General features: G+C 44.9%; 1 protein-coding gene across 2 annotated transcripts; it reads right to left on the bottom strand.

Annotated features, from left to right (window-relative positions):
* Nucleotides 1–3,949: 3,949 nt before the first annotated feature.
* Nucleotides 3,950–16,831, bottom strand: HERPUD1 (homocysteine inducible ER protein with ubiquitin like domain 1). Of its 2 annotated transcripts, none has more exons than XM_082233505.1 (8): nucleotides 16,591–16,831; nucleotides 11,471–11,548; nucleotides 11,297–11,359; nucleotides 10,035–10,162; nucleotides 8,973–9,080; nucleotides 8,306–8,656; nucleotides 6,484–6,589; nucleotides 3,950–5,545 (listed from the first exon to the last, which is right to left on the bottom strand). In XM_082233505.1, the coding sequence occupies exons 1-8, from the start codon at nucleotides 16,768–16,770 to the stop codon at nucleotides 5,390–5,392; spliced, it is 1,170 nt and encodes a 389-aa protein (XP_082089631.1). In that variant the 5' UTR covers nucleotides 16,771–16,831; the 3' UTR covers nucleotides 3,950–5,389. The 2 variants fall into 2 exon arrangements, with proteins under 2 accessions (XP_082089631.1, XP_082089630.1); XM_082233504.1 differs by having other exon boundaries at nucleotides 3,950–5,548; nucleotides 16,591–16,830.
* Nucleotides 16,832–18,240: the final 1,409 nt, after the last annotated feature.

Raw genomic sequence — 18,240 nt, 5'->3', positions numbered from 1 at the left:
AGTAGGGGAAAGTTTAGACAAAGGTGCCTATATTATTGAAAATGCTATACAAAGGTGCATCATCTCAGAGAAAACTCCTCACAAGAATATTTATACTGGGAATGCTGACAAATGTTAATGAGTATTGACTTTGGATGGCTTGTGCCCTTTGGGACAAGTTGTAACAGGTACAACTTGTTCCACTATGTCAGGATGACTAGACACGGGTCACACAGACCTCCTTGTAGGTCCCCAACTGGGAGTTATCAATCCCTGGGTTTGTTTTTCTGCTCAAAGGCCAGCCATGCAGTTCCCCTCAATGACAATAAAAGCTTCTCCCTGTCCATTAATCTAAATCACTGGAAGTTAGGCCAATAAGTCATTGTTGCTGAGCATCTGTTTCCTGAGATAGATTTTTTATTTATTTCCAGGTACTGCAGAATAAGCTCTATTGTATTTTGCAGTGGTACAAGAGGGAACACACAAATCAGGGCCAGCCCTGAAACATTTTGCCATACCAAATGACCCCAAAAGGTGCAGGCCAGGATCCTCGACCACATCTCAAAGGATGCTGAGAAAACCTTCCTCATGCATATCACAATCCACTGCATTGTGGAAGGGATTTGGGGTACATATCCTCATTATGGCATCGCTTTATACAGCATATCCCAATGCCAGCTTCCTTGGGTTCTTACTTCAGTGAGCCCAGCAATGCCATACAACTATTTATTTCCGCCTCTCACTCCTATTTAGACTTCACCCTTCTACCATGAGCTCAGGGAGCTTGCTTGTGGAGTGTTGTTTCCCACACTTTTATGCTCCCCACAATCCTGTGAAGTAGACTTCACAGAGAGATGTGGGGAGGGGAGAGGGAGAGAGAGAGACTTTCTATTACATAGAAGAAAAATCAAAATCAAAGTAGCAGCAAGAAATGAAACTTCCTGGGCTGGGATCCAGAAGGCTGGTGGGAATGTAAGGAAGGGAAGAGACCCATGGCAGAGGGGGTACAGGAGACCAGCGTGCCTGGGAATAGGAAAATAGACTTCTTACCTTTTTCAATTGTGGTATAAGAGGTGTCCATCTGCCCTTCCACCACCCCTCACCTCTGTTCATCAAATCTTTATGGAAAGTAAATTGTTTCCATTATTAGTCCTTCTAGTAATCAATGTAGTAGCAAGAAATTACACATCCTGGGCTGGGATCCAGAAGGCCAGTGCTCATGGGAGCAAGGGAAGCAAGCACCCTTGGGTGGCAATGCAGGAAGCCACTGGGCCTAAAAGGAAGTGAAGGAGCCTCCTGAGTAGGTGTGCAGAAGGCTGGAAGCAAGTCCCCTTGAGTGGGAATGAAGAAGGCAAGAGATCACCACCACCACCCCAGAATGTGGGTGACGCATTCTTATCTGTCCAAGATTTGGAGAGCCATGCCAGCAGGCACAAAGGATGGCACATAAAATAAAGTCCTTTTATCCAAAGAAGGAAAGTGCCCTCTCTTCATGTGGCCTCCATCTGCCTTTCAGCCACCCCAACCGCCATCCATGAACCCTTTTCTGAACGTAAATTCAGCCTGCAAAACGCCCATGTCAAGCCCTCCCAGGGAGGTTCACTGTTGTGCAACCTGAAGAGTTCTGAAGAACTCGAAAACGTGCTCACTCCTTGGCGACTTTCTGGTTGGCCCCAGTAAAGGAACTGCCCTATTTTCTTATGAGCCAACACTGTTGCCCAGGTCCCCTAATCAGCTCCATGTGGAGGGCCTTGGGACAAGAATAATTCCCTCTTATTATCCACACTATGTAATATCCTAACTGCTCACAGGGTAGGACCACAGCTCACTGGTAGAGTATCCAACTTTGCATTCAGAGGTCTTGAGTTCAAGCCCTGGTGTCTCCTGCTAAGACTGGCTAAGAAGCCTGCCTGAAACCCTGGAGAGCCACTGTCAGCGTGGACAATACTGAGTTAAGTGGCCCAGTGTCTGAGGCCACATAAGGAAACTTCCTTCATCCACAAAGCTCCCTTGGCAAGGCTGTTTGGAGAGGTCTCAACAAGGAGGTAAGTTTCAAACACTGGAACCAATTCCTTCACAGAGGATGCTGGCAGCAGGAAGATCAAGGGGCTAACATATTCTATTCTTAAGACTTTTTAGTAAAGGAAAACTGGTTTGGGGGAGAGAAATAAATGACGGAAGCAGCAGCAGGGGATGCATGGGGGCACTTAACCCTTTCTCTACCTGCTTGCTCCCACCAACACCATGGCTTTTCAAATGCTATTGTGTTCCCTCTCACATTTTATTTCCCCATGGCTTTACTTTAAAATATGTTTTTTTGGGGGCAGGGTACCATTACATACATTTTTTGGGTCCCTGGAAGGCCAAGAATGGTACAGTGATTAGATTTCTGGCATTGGGGCAGGGAGACCTAGGAAGTGCCAGTCCCTGCCCTACCCTTAAAGCTCATTATTACCCCACTCAGCAGTTTCATGTAGATGTTGAACAACATGGGGGAGGGGGATTAAACTCTGCACACTGCAGGCTTCACACAGCTGAGCAATATGCCCATCCCCACCCCTGAGAACAATCATCCAAGTAGGACTGGAACCCCCTGCAGTGCTTGGACTTGGACAGCCACTCCAGCAGAAGAGCACTGTCAATGGTATTGGAAACTGCAGTAAAGATCAAGAATTAATGACATGCTTCCACTTTCTTTCTGCCAACAGAGCTCATCATAACAGTGCAACCAAGGCAGTTTCAGTGCCTAAACCCAGATGGAAAGGGATCTTGGAAATCAAGTTTTATCCAAGAGCCTGAATCTGGCCATGAGCACCCGCTCAAAGACCTTGCCCAAAAAGGGGAGGTAAAATGAGGGTGAAACTTATCACAACCCTAAATTACTTGAAGGCAAGGAGAGCAACAGCTCAGCAGGCTGATTTAAGGTCTTTACTCAATCTGCCACCTTGTGGTCAGTCAATCACGAGTTTGAGAAGTCTTCAGAATAAATGCCTGTGCTTTTGACTCAGACACAGCTACCCTGCCCAAGCTCCTTGCAGTCTGGAGGGTAATGAGCAAATGGCAACACCTCAACCAACCAAGTCCAGCTGCTAGGGTTGCCAAGGCTGGCCAAGTTATATTTATACCTGAGCAGAAAATCCCCACAAGAAATACACCAACAAAATTCAGGACACCCCAAAAATCAGCAGCTGCCTTTTCATTTAGAGTTTTCTTCAACCACAGACTCAGGCTCTGTTTTGAAAACGAAATGCTCCATTGTAATTATTTGTATATGTTTATTTCACAATTTTGATGCAAAACACTTTTGTTGCAAAGGGTCACCATCTGTTTACTGTGAGCAGCCCAGAAAGCAGCTGAAAACCCACCCCCTGCAGATTCCACCATCCAGCTGCATATACACCTACAGCTGCATAGACCGTACCAACTTGGGGAGGGGGGCAAAGGAGGAAGAGTGGAAGATTTTGCCGCATAGCTACTTGCCTGCATCCGCTACCTTCCCAAGGCAAGTAGCGAATTTCATGGCTGCATCCCACAAAGTATCTCCAGCAGTTTGCCACTACTGATTGAGGGTTTGTTTGTATGTACGACATGCACTTTATTTCCTCAATTGTTTCCCAGAGACTGGTGTTTTCTCTATCCTTACAAGGGAAGGACGGGGGCTTTTGTCATCTTAGCAGCACAGTTCTCAACAGCCTTGCCGGCAGCACTGCCCAGAAAGTAATGCTAGAGTGATCCAGCAGGGCTCTTCTTGTCTTATTCATCTTATGATGAAGTACTGATGATAGCCTTCAGCATCGCAGACCTGGAGTAAAGTTGGAAGAGACTGCCAGGTAATCGAGCCAGGTAATGAGAAGTACAGGGAAAGGAGTTCAGATTCTCAGCCACTCAGTTATACCATTTGTCCTTAATGCCTGACTGGACAGTGTTTCTTGTACAGTTTTACCTGTGCAGTGACCGACAAATGAACGGCTAGACAGCAATATCTAAGTTTAATAAAATTAAGTCATTGCGTGTTAAACTTTGTTCAACAGATATTATACAAGAGAAAGTGGTCAGCTGTACAGATGAAGTTGATATGAACTGAAGGCTTACAATCTACAATAGTGAAAAAATAAATTCAGCATCATTTGATATTCACAATGTATATGCAGGACAATGGCCCTGTGTGTTAAGATAATCTAAGAAAAATTATCCCTGAGCTGAAAAGATTCTCAATGCAAATTCATTAAGTTCTAGGAGATGCAAGCCAAAGATTAACAGAAATGGAGGTATCAGGAATGCCTCCTAAAGTATAAGGAGCAAAGGAAAAACATCTCCAGATCCCAAAGGCACAAAATATACTGCTCTTAAGCAATTTACCCTTTAAAAGCACAAGCTTTAAAATGTGAATATGACATTTTCAATACCTATTTCCTTTCCCAGGTCTTCTTCATACTTGCATAGTTGCATACTTATTTTAAAATACAAACCACTATAAATTAAGCTAGTAACATAATGTATGTTTTGGAGAACTTCTTCTGGAAGATTTTTTTTTAAACCCATTTAATACAATGCACAAAAAACAGAATGCAGAGAAATATCCCACTGCTGAAATTCAACTAAGGACCAGACAGATGGGCCATCGTCTTTCTAAGCCTTGCTTGCAAAAGACTCTAGTTTGCAGATATCTTGAGTTTGTAAGGTGGTGGCAAAAACAGCTGACAATATTTTTGATTAGATGCGTATCTGAAGTCCTAACAGAAAGCAGCCTGGAAGATTTTATCCAGGGAAAGAATGCTTGGATCTACATGATCACTCCAACTGATAAAACTGGGTGATAGTTCTTGACATGAACCTGTACGTGTGGGTTGGTTGCTCTTGCTATACTGTTTAGTATAAAAGGCTCAACTGAATCTTCAGTAGGAAGCTATTTATGCAAACAGCTCCCTACATTTATTGAGCGCAAGCACAGCTTTTAATTATTTTTGGCATAAATCTTCCCTGTAAAACTCTTATAATACATATCTAGCAATTCACTGGTTGCACAAGATACTACACTCAGTGTAATTAAAGCATGAGATACATTCCAACAGGAATCAAGTTACACCAGCAGAAGCAATGTGCTTCTCTCGTTCTTGGTCCATCAACAGCCTTACATGCATTCAGTACAGAATTGCACACTGCTGTAGGCCTTCACTCAATGTTTCCCATCCAATTCATTGGCACTCTGGGCCATACTTGTACTTTGGTCTTATGGCTGCTGCAATCTCTGTCTTTCGCTTCTGAAAGCAGACTAATTCCTTTTCGTCCATTGGTACCAGGCCACTTCCAGCATTCAAACTGGTGTCCAGTCCAGTCCTTGCTCAGCCAAAGGTCTCACAGCAAACAGACAGCTGCAGTTTACTGGCTATTTGTGTGGCTAAGCAGCCAGCTAGTTGGCCACAGCTGGGGGTCCCTCAGGCAGGAGGGATGCAAAGAAAGTCTTGAAGAAAAGCCAGGCAGTGCTCATGAACGAAGATGGTGCTGGTTGACTCTCTGGTGTGGTGTCAGGTGCCTCCATTTCACCCTGACCCCCCGCATTTTCCTCCTGCTAAACCAAGGAAAGAGAAAGATGCAATGATTCCCTGGCATGATCATCAACTGACCTTCTCCTGCAGCACTACGGCTTTCTTCTTGGGTAGCTTTAGATTTGACACTGGCAAATACCAGTTGTAGGTTTACTTTGTCATAAGTCACATGAATTAGATATATTTGGCTAGCCAGACTCTGTGGAGGGAGAGCACTTCATGAAAGGACCTCATTAGAAGCTGGGAGCAACCTGTTCTCCAAGCATGTAATAACAACATGCAGGATCAGCTGGACTCCAAAAACAATTTCTGAGATAGCACACAGTTGCTGCATTAATTAAAAACATTACAACTCATTTAACGTTAGCAGTGACATCTAGGGCCTGGGAGATGGACATTTTCCATCATCGGGTCTCCAAAGCCTTCAGTCAACAGGAAGAGCCAGGAGCTGGAGATGGTTTATCTGCCTGAAAAAGGAATGCCCCACCCCAGAAGGACCAAAATATTTGTTGCTGCCCAGCGCTGGGTCTCACATACAAAGAATAGGGTGCATTATGTGGTACAGTAGAACCAGCACCACCAAATCAGGAAAATGCCCAACAAATGATTCAACATCTTGATTCATCTCAAGTTCTACAACATAATTTTAGCACGTCAACTGTGCTAAGTGGAAGACAATACCGAATGCACACTTTGCATCCTAAATTATTTTGTCGCACAGAACAATTTACAGTACATAAGCGCCAAGCCACTTAAGATATGTGGACAGAATATACAGAGGTCTTTTAGAAACAGTACTGAGGCAATGCTGAAACCCTAAACAAGCTTAATTATCCAGGAAGCAAGTCCCTCTGAACGAGTGGCATTCATTCTGAGCTGCTTAGGTTTGGGCTGGAAAGTTCATCAGAACATTCAAAATTGTGCTTATGAAGGAAATTATATCCTGTTAGGAACTTACCTGTAAATTGTTGTTTTGGTCTTGGTTAACAGCTGCTTGGAGAGGAATATTGTTCTCAGCAGGTTGAGCTGGCCTCCGCCTGAAAGGAAACCATCCAACCTGGTGCCTGAGAAGACAAAACCAGTGAGGTATAGGACAGAATGCCAAAGGGAAGTCTGAAAAAACCCTCTGTCAGGATAACCCACCATTTGGCATGGGAGAGAGTCTCCATTCAATATTCAAGGACAGGAGGAGAGCAATTGACTTAGCCCCTGCTGTACAAGCCTTTCCAGATATTTCATAGAAGACAGCTCGGAGTTCTGTGCACTGCATGACATCCGTAATGTGACTTTCAAGGTGGGAAATGTTATTTGCTGAATCACCTTATCCCATATATGCCCACTCAACTGCTTCCATCTGCATAACTGGCACAGGTGTTTTTAACATTCCGATGGGAGCTGCCCAGAGTGGCTGGGGAAACCAGATGGGCCGGGTATAAATATTATTATTATTATTATTATTATTATTATTATACTTGTGGCCACACTAAAATACCAATTTCTTACAAGTACGCCTTGGAACTCCCTGCCTATTGATATCAGGCCTATCCAGACATGTGGAAGTTATATGTTTCATTTCTTTTTAGCAGCTGATTGCAATCATCTTTTGAAAATATTTAATAGGTTTTAATTGTTTTATCAGTAATTTTATTAGTTTTTTATATTTTTGTAAACTGCTCAATAGGTTTTCCTTTTTTAAAACAATCAAGCGGCTTATAAATTTTGCTAAATAAAAAAGACCAAAGACAGCTATTTTGTTCCAATCTGTGTCCCTTTAAAGGGCTGCCAACATAAACTGAATGGCTGTCTACCCAAGTTTACTAACAAACTGCAAAAGCTGAGGAGCTTTTACTGTTGCTAATGTAAAAACTGCATTCAGTATAGTAAAGAGCTGTCTGAGCTACAGTCCCACAGGTGAGAAATGCATCCAAAGGAGAGGATAGTTTACTAGGACAAGTTCAGATGTCAGTGTTTAGCCTGCAGTTCTTGTATGTGCAACAGTGAAAATGAGCGACAGGTTGCAAAACAAGTTATTTTACCTGTGGTGCATGTTTCCTCTTAAACCCTCACAAGTGGTATTTTAGTAGATGTAAATGTTTGAAGTACTAGCCTCCTTACAACTATTTCAAGGGAGCTGCAGAAATATGTCCAGCAGAGTTTGTGGGCCAGCTCAGATAAAACAGGAAACCACAGTTTAGCTTTATATACAGAGGCCTGCTCACATATGCTCCCTGCCAGCCATAATAGGAAATTTTCACTTCTTGTTGTAAACCACGGTTTTCTGTACCAAAGCCTACCAAGAAATAAGCTTAGTGGAGCAAATTAAATTGTGGTTTATGATCCCAACACGTTAACAAGTTGTGGTTAAAACTAAGCTGCCCTGCCCTCCACTTTGGATGTTAATGATATTTTGTCAACCAACCATAGGTTGGAGGCTGTTGCTTTGCATGTAGGTCTCCAATGGCATCACCTGTTAGGGCAGGCTTTCAGCCCTGCCTGAAATACTGGCAAATGACTGCCAGCCAAGGTAAGACAATACTGAGCTAGACTGACAGGGTCTGGCTCATAAATAAGGTAGCTTCCTATGTTCTTAGGTGGTACGTTCTTGCTATCTTCTCATGGCCTGGCTGAGCGACTGTGCAACCCCAAAGCCTTGATCACAGTTTGACATCATGTCTACACTTGGCCACTAGTCTCCCCCAGCAGACACTTATTTTAAAATAATGTGCACCAAGATTAGTGGTAAAAAGTGAGAGAGATAAGATGAGGCCGCAGAAACTTACAGGTACATCAGCAGGGTGCCCACCATCACCATGAGAAGCCTGCTCATACTGGAGTAGAAATACACAATGTTGATGAAGACGTAGAAGAGGGTTGCAGAGTAGAGCCAGTCCAGCCAATCCCGATTGCCGCCTTCTTCTTCTTCTTCCATCAAAGCCCCTCCCTGGGCATTCATACGAAGGTTCTGGTTCACCCCTGGGTTTACCTGAGGGGGAACGTTTTGATTTCCGGCCTGGTTTTCAGCAGGAAAAGGACCAGGAAGAGGAGCTGGGGCCGCAACCGGGGCTGCAACTGGGATCTCCTGCGTACTTCGTGTAGAGGATACGTCACCAGAAACAGCACTGGCAGCCATGCTAGATGCAAGATAAAAGTCATGAGCTCAGTTAGAAAGCTGGTAAGAGCTTGCTCAACTTTGATGTGCATGAAACAAATTGGCAGCCTCAAAACAGCAAGCCAACAACAGGTGCACTTCAAGGGTATATTTGATTCAGTGAATCACCAAGGACCACCATAGCTTATTTGTGCCAGGGGTTTGATATAAGCTAACACTGAATACATACAAACGAGAGCCCTAGCTTTTCAGCCACATCACACCAGTATGCAAATTTGTCAAAATGCTTGGGATTTAGCTCCTTGTAGAAATAGATCACAACGAAGACAGCAACTTACTATTGCATGTAGTATTGTCTTGCATAAAACTGATGGAACCAGAACTGCAGCATGCGGTATGTTGTATAGGATGAATAGCCTTGAAAGCAGTGCTGCGCCGGTACAGATCTGATGCAGAGGAGAAGAAAATATGCTTAATCAGGACAGGCATACTATTTTTTCTCCCTTGCCCTCACTGAAAATTATATGGCAAGGATTTTGTAATGCTGTACCCTCCAGGCCAAGGATGTTTTATCAGCATTTAATCTTCAGGCTACTGAAGTGGAAAAGAGAATGGACTGGCAGGGTTTCTGCATCTCTGCTCTGGTAAAAGACTATCTATTTGTGGCTCGTCTCTCTAAGCTCTTTTCATTCCAGCTGCTGGTTACATAGTCCTTACAAGAAGGAACTCGTCCCTGGGTGTCCTTCCTCGCCCTCCCTTCTTCCCCAATCCTTGTGTGTCAGGCCTTTTAGATTGTAACATTTTAAATGCATCACCAACGAATCAGAAGGAAGAATTAAACTGTGCTGCAGTCAAAGTTCCATTGGGGAAAACATGCTGATGTACTGGGCCTCATGTTGCTGAACCACATCTCGCATCACCCTTAAGAAGAATGACCAATGATCAGGGATGCATGAGCTGCAGTCCAACTTCTGGAGGCCCCCAAGTTGACTATCCCTATACTAGGGGCTCAGGAGTCTTTGGTTTGGCTTGCTAGCCAGCTGCTAGTTATGCTCACCACCAACTCGTCTCTCTCCTCCCCAAGGCCTCTCACATGCCAAGAAGGCTTGCAAGGAGAAGGGAGGCATTTACTTATTTGTGCTGGGTGCTGGAGAAGGTCAAAGCCAAAGGCTTGAAGGAGAGACAGGCATTTCTCTCATTTGCACAGTTGTTCTTTGCTTTCCCCAAAATGGTACCTCACATTGAAGTTAGGGTGCACTGCTAGGCACCCATTCCAGTAGCAGGCCAGGGGCACCAGCTGCTGCCAAGAGGGTACATAGATGCCATCTCAAGGGTACACAGATTCAGGAGCAAGTTGTCTGAACAAGCAGGCAGAACCGAGCCACTCACACCACACTTACCTATCGCCAGCATTCTCTGCTCCAAGGGGCTGGTTGCCAAGGATGTCCGTCTGACTCAAAGCATGAACTGAAGGAAGCAACGGCGGGTCTTGACTAAAGGCTGCTGGCTGATGCTTGGCTTCAACAACCTGAGGAAAACATTGATCAGCTGAAACTTAAGAATGTGTCGGCATGGGAGCTTCTCCCTCCCTTTTGAGAGGATTTTCAGAAAAATTGCAAGGAAGGGGAGGTATAGCTTGTTCCCCCCATGGTTTCAACCATGTTCCTTCCTGCCCCTAACACTACCACACATCCGCTCTTGGCTTGCCTTCACCTTATTTCTCCCTCCCCAAACAACCCTCTGTGACAAGACTTTAGTAATTTACCTCACAATTTTTCAATAACAACTCTTTTTCTGGAAAAGTTCTGCTTGAATCTCTATTGCTCCCACCAAAGCACCTTATGAGGGCACTCTGCTACCTAAAGTTACTAAGTGCTACGCATAAGTTGCTCCTGTTCATTTGGCAAGTGTGCTGGTTTCTTGGACGGTTCTACTAGACTGACAGCAGAATACAGCTGAGGAGAAGTCCCCCTGGCATCCAAATGAAATCCCCTCGTCAGTCATGTTCCCAGAGGGCCTATGCCCCAAGCACAAAGAAGTAAGTTTCAGGTGTGCAGACGCAAATGTCCATAGCAGGCACGGTAACAACTATTCAAGTAGAATCAACTGAGGGGTGCAATATACCACACATACGCACAGAGCTTCTGTTTACACCCCAGCAACAGCTTTATTTCAACATTATGACAAATATAACCATCACACAGATAAAAGTGAAATCAGCAAGTTGAAATCATCACTCTTCTCTGTCCTTCCTATAGTGTTTATATCCAGAGCTAACCCATATCCCACTGGTTCTCTCCATTCCGCCAGGTAAGGAAGAAAACAATTACAGCTTAATTATGAATGCCACAAGTTTCAGAGATGGCTACTAATTTAGATGGTTTTCAAACTGAAGCTCCAAAGTCTTTGAGGATCAGTGTGTCAATAGCATGACAGCTAAAAACAAAGCTGTACCAAAGGCACCAAACCTCTGGGAGTGGTTACCTCTCTTGTGGCCTAATAGTGAGGACTCTAACAGATGCAAGTGGTGGACATGCTATGGTTTACAGAGCAATGCAATATTCATGCTCTTACAAGGCTGTAGTAACAGCTCCAAGGGGAACTATAATTAAATTGTGGATAAAGATAAGGTAGGAATCTGAACTTATCAGTTTATAAATACCTTCACGTCTGCTTCTTGCAGTTTTGAGTTGCACACCAGGTGGAGAGCATGCACCATATCCTGCTGAAATATAAACCAAAATAAGTTTCAAACAAGAGTTCAGTTTATTGCATTTATTTGCTGATCCACTAGAGTTAACAAAAGCAATGCTAGTAGCATGCAGCATCCAAGTACCTTGGCAAGCACATCTCGCAGGTAAAGATGGTCCTGTAACAACTTCCCAGAATAAATCAGTCTTTGAACGTCTTCAGGCTTTAAGAGGAAGAGAACACAATGGTCAGAACCCATTCTGTTGAATTATGTAGAACAGCCATGCAGAACTTAACATGTGCAATATTTATTTATTTATGCAACTTCCATCTTAACAAAGTACCTTTGCAAACAACACACACAAAAAACCACAGTTGTCTGATTTGGAGTATTTACATTCCATCCTTCTTGTAGCAAACTTATTTGTAATACAAAGCAACTGCATGAACAAGTTATGCATTTCAGCATTTCTGAGATCCTCAATTATAGTAATGCCCGGAAACTACTTTGAATTTGCTTGCTGGACTTCTAGGAGGCAGAACAGATGCATGCTGTCAGGTCAGAGAAGACCTTTTTGGGACACATATTCCCAAAAAAGGAAGATGTCGTTTCAGACGTACCCACATCTAAGAACTCCACACCTGCTTCATCAACCTGGTGACTGAGTGAGAGTGAAAAATAAGACTGCACTTATATTATGGGGCACAAAGTACAACCCTCTAATATAAGCCAAGATACTGATGTTGATAGACAAGGCGTCCACCATCAGCAAGCCTTTAATTCATTTTTTTAGCCCTAGCTTAGTGTTGTTGCTGTTGCTATTGCTGCTGCTAAGAACTGGTTCCAGAGTCCAGACAATAACATCAGTTTCTGTTTATATCAGGCAGTTGTAGAGATTTCATCAACAAAACTTTGAATCCTTATTTTGTGTTTTGGACAAGTGCAATGGTCAGCCACTTGCAAAATCAGACAAGAATGTCCACTTTGACCAAAGTTCTACCTCCAACTATGAGAAACCTTAGCTAGGTTGACAGAAGCCAGTATCAATCACCATCTCCAGTTAGGAACCCTATTATGACGCTTTTCTCTATTGCAAATAGGGTTTCTGTAGGACTATTTCAATCTCAGAATTACCAGTAACACCCTATTTTGCTCTTAAGTGAAGGTACTTATATTTAGAAATTAACTGTGCCACACTTCTTTGAAACTGCAGTTCTTGTGAAGAAGTCATTTAACACCGCAGCATTAATAGAAATTTCAAACTGGCCTTACTGAAGTGTTATGAGAGACAAATTTACTTGCTGGAGGGTAGAGTATGTCACCCCTGCAACCATGCTAGCAGAGGGAATGGATGTGAAAACAAATCCCTTTTCATTGTTAGAAAATAACAAGGTAAGTTTTACTTATCTATAAGATGCAGTGGGTGGCATCTTCCGGGGGTGGGTACTCAATGCACAGGAGCCTTTAATTTAATGTTGAGGTACATTAGCATGTCCCGGTACCTAATCTGGGAATTAGCGTATTCAAATTTTTATTTTAACATACCATATTTTAACTGCTGTGCCAAAATATATCAGTCATGTTCAGTGTTAGAAACTGAGATATGAAAGCTAGGAGCTAAATGGCACCTTAAACCAAGGTTATGGGCACAACAATGGAAAGTCTAGGCATACTTCTTTTTATAGAACAATACAAAGCTGAAAATGAATGAACTGCAGCTAAAGTCTTATGTTCATTTTTCACATGGTCTAGTCCTCATCTGAAGACTGCAAAAAAAACAAAGCCATCCTTCCCCTGCCTGCCCCCCTAAGGTTCTTAAGAGGGTCTCTTCTCCAGTCTTCAGAGACTGGCTGGAAGTGGGGAGACAGAAAAAGGTCCTCCTTTCCTTCCACTCTGTAGTTTTAATCTGAAATCTTAGGTGCAGCACTGCACCCAGAGCTCAGAAACTGCTCGTGCTAATGAAATTCTTGTTGCAAAATGCGCCTAGCACAATGGGAGGATCGAACGCTGGTCATGTCATTCTTGTAAACTGAATGAAGAATAAAATAAATTAGTCTTGCTAGCTGGATCCATCTTTTCTTGTTGCTAACAAACTACAGTGGTACCTTGCGAGACGAATGCCTCGTAAGACGAAAAACGCGCAAGACGAAAGAGTTTTCCGGTTTTTGAGTCGTTCCGCAAGACGAATTTCCCTATGGGCTTGCTTTGCAAGACAAAACGTCTTGCGAGTTCGTTTCCTTTTTCTTAAAGCCGCTAAGCCGTTAATAGCCGCTAATAGCCGTGCTTTGCAAGATGAAAAAACCACAAGACGAAGAGACTCGCGGAACGGATTAATTTCGTCTTGCGAGGCACCACTGTAAAACATTGTGAAGTAGTGTCAGTATCAGACCAAAAGGAAAGAGTTAGTTTCATAACGTTTACGTGGCTGTCCCAATCTGTTTTGAATTCAAACACAGCATTTGCTACTAGTTGTGCTAGAGAAAAGCAGCACTAATAACCCTTTTTTGGTTTTTCAAATCATCCTTGCCAAAATAGCAAACTGGTCTACCAGCTGGGCCATTTGCATTGCAAAGAAAGTGACAAAGTACTGCTGCTTCTTAATTTGGAAAATAGAATGGAACAAAAATAACCCCATATGTTCATAAGGGGATTTTTGCTGCTTTAAGCTTCTTCAGACGGAGGATCTCTGATCATTTATTGTAAGCCACAAAATGATGAAGTCATTTGCCTTGGCCATGAATTCAGCAATTTCAGCATTTGACATCCAAATGTAATAAATCAAGAGCGACAAGTGAGTAAGACCTAAGCCCTATTGCATCATCTGTTTGGCAGAAGAGTGAAAAAAAACCCTGTTCAAAGAAGCTTAAGCTCCCAGAACAGAATGACCAGCTGCCAAGAGGTGCCCAGACTGTTTGGTTATGTAACACTGCTTGCTGATGTGGAGGGAGCCTTTTGCTCTGGGTATGGGTGATGGGGAAAAATCACATTTGGCAAAAGCAATACATCACCCCAGCACTAAGCGGATAAACAGCAAAGGGGGGGGACAAAGGTCAAGATGATCACAATGATGACTTTAATCAAAATCACCACATTGCACTTGCAGGCATTCTATGCTCCAAAGTCTGTTAAAACACTACTGGCAACTTCCTAGTCCTTGGTGAGGAATGTTAAGATTCCAACTGCTGCTATATAAAGGCCTGTTTAGAGAGTACCGTATTTTTTGCACCATAACACTCACTTATTTTCCTCCTAGAAAGTAAGGGGAAATGTCTGTGCGTGTTATGGAGTGAATGCCTGCGGGTGGCGGGGGGATCTGCTGCAGTCGTGAGCAGAGGATCCATGGTTCCCCTTCCTTCCCTCCTCCATGGTTACAAAGCATGGATCCACATGGATCCTCAGGATTTTTGCATTGGGCTACTCCAAACTCACTGTCAGATCACATGTCTGTGGCCACAGCATGAACCACAAAAATCATATATCCACTATTTCGTTTAGAATAATTTTTTTTTGTTTTCCTCCTCTTAAAAACTACGTGTGTGTTATGGTCTGGTGCGTGTTATAGAGCGAAAAATACGGTAAGTACAGGCCAAGATGCCTGGAGAGAACATGAACAGGAAGAAGGCTGCAGAAACCGGAGATACCAGCCTAAGCAGAAAGAACAACTATGAAAGGAGGGGGAAAGTGGATGAGGAAAAAGAAATAAGGTGAGAGGTAGAACTGGGGGAAGAACCAGCCAATGCAGCGAACAAACACTGGACCACGGAGACAAATCTCTCCTTGGCCATGAAGGTCACAGAGGCACCTTGAGCCATTCTCCACCCCACAACCTAACCTACCTGCAGGTAGAAAGAGCAGATATCACCATGTACTCAGATCACTGGAGAAAAGCCAAAGTACATAATGGATACATAAAAAAGCAAATAGAAAACAGAAAAAGGCCTTTGAGTGTAAGAGAGATAAAGGCTTCAAAAATCAGTGATTGGGGGAAGAGTTGAAAGAAAGGAACTATGGTGAATATGGTGGCAGGTACCATGCAAACCACTTTGAGACTTTCTCCCGCAATCAAGTGTTGTATAAATTTCATGAAATAAATAAAAATGAGTAATACAAGAGCAAGCTTAATCTTTTCATAGCGTTAAGAGTGCTGCTACAACAGATTAAAGGCCCTTCAAGTCCACTCTCTTCTGACAGTAACCAACCAGATGCCTATGGGAAATCTTTAAGTGGAATAAAAGCGCAACTCCAGAAGTCTCCCCAGCAACTAATATTCCATGACAGAGGGAAGATCTTAGACAACAACCAGGTTTATCACCAGCCACTCGACAGCAACATAGAACCTCCAGGTGCAGAGGCAGTATGCCACTGAATACCAGTCACAGGAGAGCAACTGCAGGAAAAAACTTCTGCCTTCATGCCCTCCATGAAACAACTTGTTGGCCACTGTAGGCGGCGAAAAGCTGGGCTAGAAGGACCACAGATGTGATCCAGGAAGCCTGTCATTCAAGGCCATATTTGGTTTCAGAGTCCTAAATTTTCAAAAAGGAGGGCTGTGGGAAGAGATTAAACATCAATCTCCTGCTCTGCTTAATACAGTGTAGTGAATAGAGTGGGGCCTGGGAGATCAGGGTTCAAATCGCCACTTGGCCATGAAGCTCTTACTCTGTGTGACCTTGGGAGCCAGTCACTCACTCAACCTTCCTCACAGGGTTGTTATGTGGATTAAATGAGGAGAGGGCGAATCATACCTTGAGATCTTTGGACAAGATGCTGGGGCATAAATGCAAATAAACAAACAAACATGCAGCCCTCTAGATATTGTTGGACTACAGCTCCCAACAGCCAAAGCCAGCGCCCCCGCGGGGCCTTAAGAGTTGTAGCCCCAAAATCTGGAAGGCCCCTGCATTGGGGAAGGCTGGCTTAATAGTATTATTTACGTCCGTCCATGCCTCCGGCCTCTGGCCCCCGCCCAGTCACTATCAACATCCCTCAGACATTACTCTTGCACCTTTAAAAGTTCTCATCTCCCAAGTTTCAACCCCCAAGTCGCCAGCAATAGCCGAGCACAAAGGCAGAAAAACGCCAGCCTGTCCTACCCTGGCAGCTTCCGAATTAGGCTGCGTCTGAATTTGGAGGCTCCATAGGAGAGAGTTTTCTCAAACACAGCCTCCCCGCCCAGGAGCAGTGCAGCCCGTAAGGAAGGAAGAGGTGGGGAAGTGCCGTATGAGGAGGACGAGAAGGAGGAGAGCGAGTCTTCGCAGACTCACCGGGGCATCCGGGTGGCGGCGGCGGAGCTCAGCCTTGAGGCGACGGACGCTCCACGAGCGCTGGGCGGTCAGGCGGAGGTCGGGGTGCCGCTGCGCGGGGCTCTTGACCACGAGCGAGACCTCCTCCCCTTCGGCCTCGCCTCCCGGAATCCGGCCGGGCCCTACCGGGGCTTCCGCCATCGTGTCTCCGCTTTCAATTCTCGCTTCCACCACTCCAACAGCTAAGCTTCACTTCCTCATCCGCGGCCCCCTCCTTATATATCCTCGCCCTCCTCGCGGCGCCGCTGTGGCCTCCACGGATTGGCCGCCGGCTCGAAACGTGGGCCTATCAGAAGCCGCCTGTCTGTCCGGAGGCAGATGGAGGGGTAAGAAAGAGAGCGAGGCCTATCTGGGCGTGGCCAAAGGGGAGGCGTGGCCAAAAGGGGGAAGGAAACAAAATCGGCCGGGACCTGCAGTTTTCTATATTTACGTGTCACGTGATGCCTTGTTTTGCCGTGGGATCGTAAGAAGCTCCTTTGTACTGAGTCAGAACCTTAAGTGCATCTAGTACTGTCTACACTGACCGGCAGCGGCTCTCCAGGGTTTCAGTCAGGGTGTCTCTCCCAGTCCTGCCTGGAGATGCTGCCATTGGGGGTTGAACTAGCTATCTTATTCATGCTCTACCTCTGAGCTATGGGCTTGGTCCTAAAAATAAGTTTCTAGTCCTCATGATTCTAAAATGAAGGGGGGCTGATTTTTAAATAAGCATAGCAGACGTTGCCTTTCACCATTGGTCCATCAAGGTCAGTAGTGACTACACTGGCTAGTAATGGTCCCCAGGGTTTCAGACAGGGTGCATTTCCAACCTTATCTGCAGATGGTGGGGATCGAACTTGAGACCTTCTGCATGCATAGCAGGTGCTGTGCTACAGCCCTTCCCAAGAACATAGTATGCTGTGTTATACTATTGGTCCATCTACCTCAAGGGGTTGGGATCGAAGGGCACAAGGCTGTTGCCTCCTTCTTACACTGCCCTCTCCAGCCTCTCAAAGTGGCACAGGGCTGGCTCAGGGAGGATGGCATGAATGGCGTGCCCCCCCAAAAAAAATTCCTCTTGGGCTGCACCGCCCCGCCCCCAATGCTACATGCCTGGGGGAGAGGGCTCTTGTGCGCAAATCCTGCTTGCTGGTTTCCCACAGAAATCTGCTCAGCCACTGTGAGAACAGGATGTTGGACTGGGTGGTCCATTGGCTTGATCCAGTGGGGTCTTCTTATATTCTTATGCTTTGGAGCATATGAGCAAATAGGTTTTGAGAAAAGGGGAGAATGATTTCCTCGTTCAAAATGGTGTGGGCAAGAGGCATAAAGGGAAAGGGACCCCTGACCATTAGGTCCAGTCACGGACGACTCTGGGGTTGCGGCGCTCATCTCGCTTTATTGGCCGAGGGAGCCGGCGGTACAGCTTCTGGGTCATGTGGCCAGCATGACTAAGCTTCTGGTGAAACAGAGCAGCTCATGGATACGCCGTTTACCTATTTATCTACTTGCACTTTGACGGGCTTTTGAACTGCTAGGTTGGCAGGAGCAGGGACCGAGCAATGGGAGCTCCCCCCTGTCGCGGAGATTCGAACCGCCAACCTTCTGATCAGCAAGTCCTAGGCTCTGTGGTTT

This window comes from Podarcis vaucheri (assembly GCF_965113315.1).
Source record: "Podarcis vaucheri genome assembly, chromosome: 7".
In the NCBI taxonomy this organism is placed as follows: Eukaryota; Metazoa; Chordata; class Lepidosauria; order Squamata; family Lacertidae; genus Podarcis; species Podarcis vaucheri.
The sequence above is the reverse complement of the archived record's forward strand: the minus strand, read 5'-3'. Positions and strand labels throughout refer to the sequence as shown.